Here is a 10,605-nt window from a genome sequence, read left to right as displayed (position 1 = left end):
TTGGCCAACATGTGAACAACACAGACAGGATATTGAGTGCTGAGCAAAGTCATAAAGCAAACACAGAACAGAGCCCGGGATTTGCACCCAGAGGAAAGAAAGCGTAGAGCTGCATGTGGAAGTTGGCTTTTCCCAAACACTCGTACTCTTAGCTTGGAGTAATTTGGACTCTGTTGTTGTTGTCAACTCGAGTCCGACTTTCAGTTTATGCCTAACAAACTGTGATGAACCTGGCCCATGACAGCCCTCCAGAGAGAGGGGCCCTTCCCTGTGTTGTCCCAGGAGTAACCCTCTGGTGGGGCAGGCTGGGGGGCAACTGTATTCTCCTCCCCAAAGGGACACCTGTGCTCCGAGTGCTGAAGAGCTTCTTCTTCCACTATTCTTCCCTCAACACGTTCTCTTTGGTACAGCACAGGGCAGGCGTGCAGAGTGCAGAAAGGATGCATAGCATGGACCAGACACCAATGACAGGCACACCTTGGGGATAATGTGGCTCAGTTCCATGCAAGAAAAAACAAGTGTTTTGGTTTCCTGGTGGCTCAGAGAGTAAAGCGTCTGCCTACAATGCAGGAGATGGGTTTGATCCCTGGGTTGGGAAGATCCCCTGGAGAAGGAAATGGCAACCCACTCCAGTACTCTTGCCTGGAAAATCCCATGGATGGAGAAGCCTGGTAGGCTACAGTCCATGGGGTTGCAAAGAGTTGGACACGACTGAGCAACTTCACTTCAGCCTGGATGAAAATTAGAAATCCCAGCTGCTAGACCACCAAGGGCTAGAGGCTGGAAGCAAAGTTGCCCTGGCATTTGCCTTGTTTTTTCTATTTGCCTTGCCATGTTGGTTTCCTAGTGCATATTTCTTGTTGTTTAGTTGCTAAGTCGTGTCCAATCTTTGTGACCCTCTGGACTGTAACCCACCAGGCTCCTCTGTCCATGGGATTTCCCAGGCAAGAATACTAGAGTGGGTTACCATTTTCTTCTTCAGGGGACCTTCTTGATGCAGGGATCAAACCCGGGTCTCCTAAATTGCAGGTGAGCCACCAGACTGAGCCACCAAGGAAGCCACCACCCCATATATTTTTTTCAGATTCTTTCCCCTTATTGGCTGGTCTCATTTTAGATGGAGGAGTGGAGAGCGAGACTAGTAATTGAGTTGTCAGTATTTCAGCTCCTGGGAAGGATGTGTAATCACTGGACCAACTTTACAAAAGTTATTTTGTTGTTGAATAAATAAAAGGTGGTTTTGTAATTCATTAAAATAATTGTCATTCCCCCCCCACCCCAGCGATTAGTAGGTGTGAAGTTGATTGCTACATGCTTTGCCTGTCACCCCTTTGTGACATGCTCCTCAATGGCCTGACAGCTGGCATGCTCCAGGGAGGTGATGGGTGTGGCCTCACACCATTTTCTTTAGCCAGACACGCAAGCAATTTCAATGTTGACCTTTGTTCACTCACCCTCGACTTCTACATCAAGTGGTGAGGCTAGGCGTTCCCTGTCTTTGCTTCTGTTCATATCCATCCAAAGTGTATTGACAAGTCAATTCTATTGTTAAGAATGGAATTGCTATAAAAATGGAAGAGATGAATTCTTTATGTAACAAGGGGGGGTGTCCCAATTTCATTATTAACATCAAACAATTCCACTCTTTCAGGCTTGTATTTCAAAGCAGCACATCTTATGAAAAGCCTATTGTGTCCTGGTGAAGTTGACTATACTTGCTTAATCTTAGATACCTTTCAGCTAAAATTAATTTGCTAAAATGTGAAAAAATGCAAATGAAAATTTAAAATTTTACTCCCCCAGTGAGGCTCAAATGAAAAATGCATACAAATTATTTTTTATACCCTTTTTTCCCCCTTTAGAATAGACTAAGAATGCCAGGTAAGGCATTACCTTTTCTTTTGGAAAGATCAAGGTATGTGCTTGTAAAGACAAGAGTGGAAAGGAATAAGAAAAAAATTTTTTTAACTTTATTTAAGCAGCAGGAATGCAGGTACTTTATTTTTCTTTCTACCATTGTTTGGGAAATTAAAAAATAACAAAGGAGGGAACTGCCTGGAGGTCCAGTGTTTAGGACTTGGTGCTCTCATTGTTGGGCGCTGGGGTTCAGTTGCTGATGGGGGAACCAAAATCCTGGAAACAGAGCAACACAGCAAAAAAAAAAAAAAAAAGATGCAACATAAAACTATGTTTTGATAACAACATAAGACTTGCCCCTGATGTTGCACTTCTCTTTTGCAGTACATAGCTGTATAATAAGTACCAAAATTGTTTTTCCTGTTAAAGAAAGAATTTCAATAATTTAAGTAATGCTACAAGTGGACAGTAAATGGTGACAAATTTTAAGAATTTAGTTTTTGGATCTTAACTTATTTGCCCCTGATTTAGTACTCCTTTATGTGTTAGTCGCTCAGTCACGTCCAACTCTTTGATCCCATGGACTGTCGCCCTCCAGGCTCCTCTGTCCATGGAATTCTCCAGGCAAGGATACTGGAGTGGGTAGCTATTTCCTTCTCCAGGGGTCTTCCTCTTTCAACAAAAATTTATGTCATTAAACTAAAAAGATTTCCAAATGGTACTAACTAAAAAGCCCGGCGAATGTTTTGTCACGTTCACCAAAGCCCAATATTTAGCAGATCAAATTATACATACAGTGTATATCTATATGTATGCATCTGAAATGATACAAATAGCATCATCAGGGTTTAGCGTTATCGATCTAGCAGCCTGGCCTTTGTTCACACTCCCCCAGCAGGTGACAAGTCTGCATCCAACACCCGCTCCTCTTCTAGAAGCTTTATCAGCAGCCGTGCACCCTTCTTTCTTCCGTGCTCTCTTCTTTCACTGAGATCCAGAGTCACATGCCGCGTAAGAACTAACAGATCCCTGCTACACTCGATCCACTTCTCCCCAGTCAGAACATCCTGCTAGCTCACAACTAGGCTGCTGAGTAGACACGCAGGCTTTTCCAGATTTCCCCGGCTACACTTAGCACATGTTTGTAGCTGTGCGTTCAGCTGCTGCACTTTCTATAGCAATGTCTCCTGTATTTCTGCTGTTTCAGCAGAAAAGATCCCCAGCATCTTCCTGGACACCTGGTTTTTAGCAGCCCGGACTCCCGCTCGGGAGACTGGAGGACAGGCTCGGGCCCCCGGGAAAGCAAAGAAACGGGAACCACCCGCGGCCAGTCTCCCGAGTCTCTCTCTCCTCACTATCCAGACTGCAGAGGGACGGCGACCCTCAAGGCGTCTGGAGCCGCAAGGCGGGGCTGAGGGCGGAGTCAGGGCGAGGTGAGGGGCGGGGCCAGGAGTGGGCGGAGTCAGCAGAGCTTGGGTTGGGCAGTCAGGGAGTGAGTGGAACCGGAGTTTGCAGAGGGGGGCGGGGCGGGGTCGAAGCTGAGGGCGGGGCAGAGTCAGAGCGTGGGTGGAGTCTGAGATCGGTGGGAGAGGCATGCGTGGAGTCGGATCTGGAGGCGGGATCAGAACTCGGGGGCTGGGCAGAGCCCAGGAGTGGGCGGAGTCTGAGATCGGCGAGGGCGGGGCCTGGGCTAACGGTCCAAGGGTGTCCTCCCGCGGCGACCGTCGAGCGCCGGGGCTGTGGGCAGAAAGCGCTGTGGAGAAGCCGAATTCCAGCCGAGCGGGGGAGGTGTCTGGGCGGGGCCTGCGTGTGGCTGGCTGCTGTCCAAGAGCGAGAGCGTCTAGGCGAGCGCTCCTAGGAGCAGCCGGCGAGAACGCTGAGGTGAAACCGGGTGGCGGCGGGCGGCGGGCGGCGGGCCGTCGTCTGTTCCTGAGGGCAGGCCTCTGGGCCGCGCCGTCCGCGGTGGGAATGGTCTCCCTTCCCGGCTGCCCGCGGGTGGCGGTCACCCCGGTGCCCTCGAGAGGTGGAAGCCGGCGGGTTGCGGTTCGGGGGACGCCCCGGGGTGCGAAGTGGGCAGCTGACGCCGGCTTCCAGTCCACACCCGCGGAGTCACAGTCACGTAGGAACACACAGGACACGGGTGGAGTGTGCTCGTTCGCGTGGCGCGGCGCATGTAGACGCGCGGGTGTAATCGATGCGGGGGGGATAAGCGCGTTCTGAGGTACCTCAGTGCGTCACCCGCCCGCTCCCCCCACTCCCAGCCTGGCTGACGCGCGGCCGTTCTGTGGGGTTGACAGGTGTGTGCGGACACGTGCGCACGGGCACTGGCCCTGGAGGCCCCCACCCACGACTCACACCCCGCTCCCCGCCACCTCAGGCGCCCTCTCCACAGTGCTCCCTGTTCTAGAATGTCCTAGATTTGGAATCTTCAGGTACATTTTAAAGCGTGGAGGGTTTAAAAGGGACGGTTTTTAATCTCTGTGTGCAAGTCATGTCCCTTCCTCCCTCTCTTTCGTTCTTTTTTTCAAAGCAGTGTTTGGTTTAAAAAAAAAAATTAAGACTACCTTGAAAGTTTACTAGCAAGTGCTCTTTTTGTCTCCATGCTGGTGAGTTCTCCAGAGATGGGCGGTTCCCCGTTTTGTTATGGCCAACCCAGAATATACAAAACTTGCTGAGTTCCCACTGAAGGAGTAAAAACTACCCTTTTGAATTGGATTTATAAAAATAATTGAACAGCTGTTCCCCTCTAGGCAAGGTGGCCAACTTTGTCAAAGTTTGTCAAAAAAAAAAAAAAAGTCTTTGGTTTGTGATGGAAGTTCGGGGGGATTTTCACGTACAGAAATAACCACATAAGAGGATTTCTCTGTAGCAGCCCCAGCACAGGTCTGTAGAATAAACTAGAAGATTATATAGGACCATCAATGCCAGCTCTTTGGAAGCTCTGTTGATCTAGAATAGTAGGTTACAATTTGTACTTGTTTCTGTAATTTAAATGCTGGATATAAATGTAAAATTAGTTATTAACTAAAATTCTGTTTATCCAGAAAGTTAATTGTAGCAATATTATTCTCAAATTACAAATCAGGTTTCTTTAGGACTTGCTCATTAATTTAGTCAACAAATAGCTAACAGCTACTATGCCTGAGGTGCTAGCCTAACTAGGCACTGTAGGACACAGTAAGGGCAAGGCAAGGCACAGCCCTGTCATCCTGAACCCCACCCTGTAATGAGAGAATTAAGAATGCTGAGAGAAGGAATAGAGGCTGGGGATACTTGAAGTAGGGTGATAAGATCTTCTCTTTGAGACCCCCAAAATGTTAAAGCTCTTGTCTTGGGAGGATCTGAGGGTGGGATTGGAGCGGATGCTCAAGGAAGACGGAACTGTGTGCCAAAGTCCCAGGTCCCATTTGTAGAGAGGAGAGCTGCTGAGTTATCTGGAGAGTGGTAATCAGCGGTGGGGGGTGGGGGGGTGGAGATGATGTATATCTAGTGTCTGTAGTATAGGGCCAACCTCATAATAGTCACTCCACAACTATTACCTGTGACATTGCCACCAGGTCACCTTAACTGGACTAGTTCCTCCACCACCTTTCCCTTTCCCTTGTCAAGGAGCTGTGTCTGTGGTCTTCGGGCTGTGCACGTCTAGCTCCACACCATGCACTTTGTTTTTTTTTTTTTTTTAGCTTCTCTCTGAGCCACCCCTCCTGTCCTGACTCAGTACCTGATACATGTCAGACACTCAACTCACATGTGTTGAATGAATAAACTATGTATAAGACTAGGAAATAGCAGTACTCTAGATGAGGAGTGACTGACCCTTGCACTGAGGAGATGGCACTGGAGATGGAGAAACAGAGACTTTTAAAATATATTTGGAAAATAGAAGGGACAGCAGTTGCTGATGAATGGTGTAATCTCTGTATCACCATACTGGCCTCTTTATTTCATGTTAATTTTGTATTTCTCAAAAACCTAGAGAAGTAAGTTGTCATTTTCTTTTTGTAGACAGACACTAAAGTATATCACCATATATTTTGATTAACAGTAAGAAGTGAAGGAACTTCAAAGAGTTCATGTGATATTCCTCTAAGTAAGTAACCAGCAAGAGATGTTAAGGGCTAAAATTTTGGAGAACTCAGTATGTAGATGGATAGTATTTTTACACAAAATCTAGCTACTGAATAGTTTGTCTTCTCTAGCCTCAAGTGTCTAGCATTGGACAGACTCTCAATATATGTTGGCTGAGTGGATGGATGAATGAATGAATCTGTCAGGCTGGCAAGTATTTCAGAGACTGAAATTGCATAGTGATCAATTTCAACCAGATCAGACTCCGCTGAAGAATAAATAGGACCTTAACACTGCTAAATTGTTTATTCTGGCTTGAATGCAGAAACTGCTACATTGGATAAGAATGAAAAGCAGTGTTCTCATCAGTCAAGAGCCTGTGGACATCTTGGCTCTTTATGTACACTATTTTGAATTCTCACAACAACCTTGTAGGATAGATTATCCATATTTTGTGGATGAGAAGATTAAAGCTCAGTAATTCAAAACATTTGACCACAAACTAGTGGCGCTGGAATTCAAAATCATATTTGAGTAATTGTGCAGCCTTCTTGAAACTTATGCTATGCAATGTGTCCTGAAAGTACAGCCTGGAGATGAGAGCATTCTAAAGAGGCCACATAAAATGAAGTGAAATCAAGTAAATCTGCTAGTTTGGTGTAGCTGACAGCTGTTACTACATTAAAACCTTTTCTAGTGACTAAGTTGAGGGACAAGTCTCTGTTTCATTTATCTCATGTTTATTGAGTGCTTTTTATGTGCAAGATAGCATTGAAATGCACTCACAAATTTTAAGATGCTGCTTCTGCCCTGATGGAGCTTAGAGGGGAGGGTGAAGTACTGCCTAAATCCATACACAATGTAACTAGAAGCATGAGAGGTGGTTACAGTGTAGTTTTGCTATGTTTGTTTAAAAGTAGGCTTTATGGTAGTAAATATTTAAATCTGCAATGTCCCATCTCTCATCTGAAACTCTAAATTTGTTCAAATATTGACTAATTTTTTTTTTGCAAAGTGAAAGTTAAAAATTGAAACCTAACTATATCATTCGTAACTTTAAAAGACCTTTTAAAAATATACTTTTTACAGGTTGAATCTAACTTACATTTCACTGTTGTAATATAAAAATTTCCTGGAACTTCCTTGGTGGTCCAGTGGCTAAGATTCTGAGCTCCCAATGCAGGGGGCATGGATTCGATCCCTGGTCAGGGAACTAGATCCCACATGCCACAGCTAAGAGTTTGCATGCTGCAACTACAAATCCGATCTTCCACAACTATAGCCTGAAGATTCCTCATGCCGCATTGAAGATCGAAGGCCTTAATAAGCTGCAACTAAGATCTAGTGCAGCCAAATAAATAAAGTTTTCCCAAAGAATGAGTAGAATATCCCATACTTTCCTAAATAAATTCTTTTTTCAGTCTTGGAATTTTTCAAGCTTTATTTCAGTTGTTTAACTTATGCATCTAAATTATATTTTCTAAAATGCAGATAAAAGAATGGCCAACTCTATTGCATCAAAGAACTTTACTGCACTTTCAAATCTACATCCAAATATGGCTAATCTGGTAAGTTTCAGCAATGCAGTAGTTCATTTGTTCTCTGTTGAAGCTTTAGGTGGTGATATTACATTGTGTCAACATTATTGATTCGTTTCAACACATGCTTGTATAATTGACAAGTATACAGATACTTATTGCACTGGTGATTGTTAGATATTAAACACTCCTAAACCTCTTTGTATTTATGCCAGCTGAATGAAAATTCGTCTTTTTTTTTTTGTCTGCACGTTAGGAGATTATAGATATGACTTAGTTCAGTTGAGTTCAGTCCCTCAATCGTGTCTGACTCTTTGCGACCCCATGAATCACAGCACGCCAGGCCTCCCTGTCCATCACCAATTCCCTGAGTTCACTCAAACTCATGTCCATTGAGTCGGTGATCCCATCCAGCCATGTCATCCTCTGTCATCCCCTTCTCCTCCTGCCCCCAATCCCTCCCAGCATCAGAGTCTTTTCCAATGAATCAACCAATGAGATGGCCAAAGTATTGGAGTTTCAGCTTTAGCATCAGTCCTTCCAATGAACACCCAGGACTGATCTCCTTTAGAATGGACTGGTTGGATCTCCTTGCGGTCCAAGGGACTCTCAAGAGTCTTCTCCAACACCACAGTTCAAAAGCATCAATTCTTCAGTGTTCAGCTTTCTTCACAGTCCAACTCTCACATCCATACATGACCACTGGAAAAACCATAGCCTTGACTAGACGGACCTTTGTTGGCAAAGTAATGTCTCTGTTTTTGAATATGCTATCTAGGTTGGTCATAATTTTCCTTCCAAGGAGTAAGCGTCTTTTAATTTCATGGCTGTAATCACCATCTGCAGTGATTTTGGAGCCCAAAAAAACAAAGTCTGACACTATTTCCACTGTTTCCCTATCTATTTGCCATGAAGTGATGGGACCAGATGCCATGATCTTAGTTTTCTGAATGTTGAGTTTTAAACCAGCTTTTTCACTCTCCTCTTTCACTTTCATCAAGAGGCTTTTTAGTTCCTCTTCACTCTCTGCCATAAGGGTGGTGTCATCTGCATATCTGAGGTTATTGATATTTCTCCCGGCAATCTTGATTCTAGCTTGTGCTTCTTCCAGCCCAGCGTTTCTCATGATGTACTCTGCATATAAGTTAAATAAGCAGGGTGACAATATACAGCCTTGACGTCCTCCTTTTCCTATTTGGAACCAGTCTGTTGTTCCATGTCCAGTTCTAACTGTTGCTTCCTGACCTGCATATAGATTTCTCAAGAGGCAGGTCAGCTGGTCTGGTATTCCCATCACTTCCAGAATTTTCCACAGTTTATTGTGATCCACACAGTCAAAGGCTTTGGCATAGTCAAGAAAGCAGAAATAGATGTTTTTCTGGAATTCTGTTGCTTTGTCCATGATCCCACGGATGTTGGCAATTTGATCTCTGGTTCCTCTGCCTTTTCTAAAACCAGCTTGAACATCTGGAAGTTCATGGTTCACGTATTGCTGAAGCCTGGCTTGGAGAATTTTGAGCATTACTTTACTAGCGTGTGAGATGAGTGCAATTGTGCGGTAGTTTGAGCATTCTTTGGCATTGCCTTTCTTTGGGATTGGAACAAAAACGGACCTTTTCCAGTCCTGTGGCCACTGCTGATATGACTAGTAATTGTTAAAAATTATTGGAAGTTTATTTGTATTATTTTAATTAAATATAGCAAAAAGTTGGATACGACTTCATGACTAAACAACAACAAATTAAATATTTAATATGCACTCAAATTTAGCATTGCAAGGTTATTGTTACCATCTTTCTAAATTCCATATATATGCATTAGTATACTGTATTGGTGTTTTTCTTTCTGGCTTACTTCACTCTGTATAATAGGCTCCAGTTTCATCCGCCTCATTAGAACTGATTCAAATGTATTCTTTTTAATGGCTGAGTAATACTCCATTGTGTATATGTACCATAGCTTTCTTATCCATTCATCTGCTGATGGACATCTAGGTTGCTTCCATGTCCTGGCTATTATAAACAGTGCTGCAATGAACATTGGGGTACACGTGTCTCTTTCTATTCTGGTTTCCTCAGAAAGATGGTAACAATAACCCTGTATACGAGACAGCAAAAGAGACACTGATGTATAGAACAGTCTTTTGGACTCTGTGGGAGAGGGAGAGGGTGGGATGATTTGGGAGAATAGCATTGAAACATGTATAATATCATATATGAAACGAGTCGCTAGTCTAGGTTCACGTGCATCCAGATGCACGATACTGGATGCTTGGGGCTGGTGCACTGGGACGACCCAGAGGGATGGTATGGGGAGGGAGGAGGGAGGAGGGTTCAGGATGGGGAACACATGTATACCTGTGGCAGATTCATTTTGATATATGGCAAAACCAATACAATATTGTAAAGTTAAAAAATTAGCATTGCAAAATTAAAGCATTTTTGTTAAGCAGCATCTATTGTCCAATCAAATTGTCCATGTTATATGCTGAAATACTTGTTATTATGTTGCTTTTGTGACAAAGGTACACAAATGATGTGTTTCTGAAATCATTGTGTGAAAATTTATTTTGGTGAGAAAGGTTGTGGGGGCACCAGTTATTTCAAATTTGCGAAGATTGTTATTTATTTGAAAGAAATCTAGGTGGAATCATATCATAAAGTGAAGAGCTTACTATAAAGCAATTATCATACTCCCTTATCTTTCCTACCCCCAGCAGTCTGCTATTTATATTTGGAATGTGCAAATCAGATTTCTTAAAATGAGATAAATTACATATAACTCTCATAGAAGGCACTGGCAACCCACTCCAGTACTCTTGCCTGGAAAATCCCATGGATGGAGGAGACTGGTAGGCTGCAGTCCATGGGGTTGCTAAGAGTCAGACACGACTGAGCGACTTCACTTTCATTTTTCACTTTCATGCATGAGAAGGCACTGGCAGCCCACTCCAGTACTCTTGCCTGGAACATCCCATGAACAGGAGAGCCTGGTGGGCTGCCATCTATGGGGTCGCACAGAGTCGTACACAACTGAAGCGACTTAGCAGCAGCAGCAGCACATATAACTTTAATAGTTTGCAATTTAAACTTTATTAAATTTAAACTTTATTAATGTTAAAAAAAAATCGGAGAAGGCAATG

The 10,605-nt window shown here is 44.0% G+C and overlaps 1 protein-coding gene across 1 annotated transcript in view; it reads left to right on the top strand.

Moving 5' to 3' along the window:
- The first annotated feature begins 3,187 nt into the window (after nucleotides 1-3,187).
- Nucleotides 3,188-10,605, top strand: part of MEIOB (meiosis specific with OB-fold) — a 43,464-nt gene continuing 36,046 nt past the window's right edge. The window contains exons 1-2 of the mRNA XM_059881489.1: nucleotides 3,188-3,738; nucleotides 7,417-7,493. Of these exons, the coding sequence (XP_059737472.1) occupies nucleotides 7,425-7,493 (69 nt within the window). The 5' untranslated portion in view covers nucleotides 3,188-3,738; nucleotides 7,417-7,424. The remainder of the gene's footprint in view (nucleotides 3,739-7,416; nucleotides 7,494-10,605) is intronic.

The sequence above is a fragment of the Bos taurus genome, chromosome 25 (genome assembly GCF_002263795.3).
Source record: "Bos taurus isolate L1 Dominette 01449 registration number 42190680 breed Hereford chromosome 25, ARS-UCD2.0, whole genome shotgun sequence".
In the NCBI taxonomy this organism is placed as follows: Eukaryota; Metazoa; Chordata; class Mammalia; order Artiodactyla; family Bovidae; genus Bos; species Bos taurus.
Note: the sequence above shows the minus strand (reverse complement) of the source record. Positions and strands in the feature narration are given on the sequence as shown.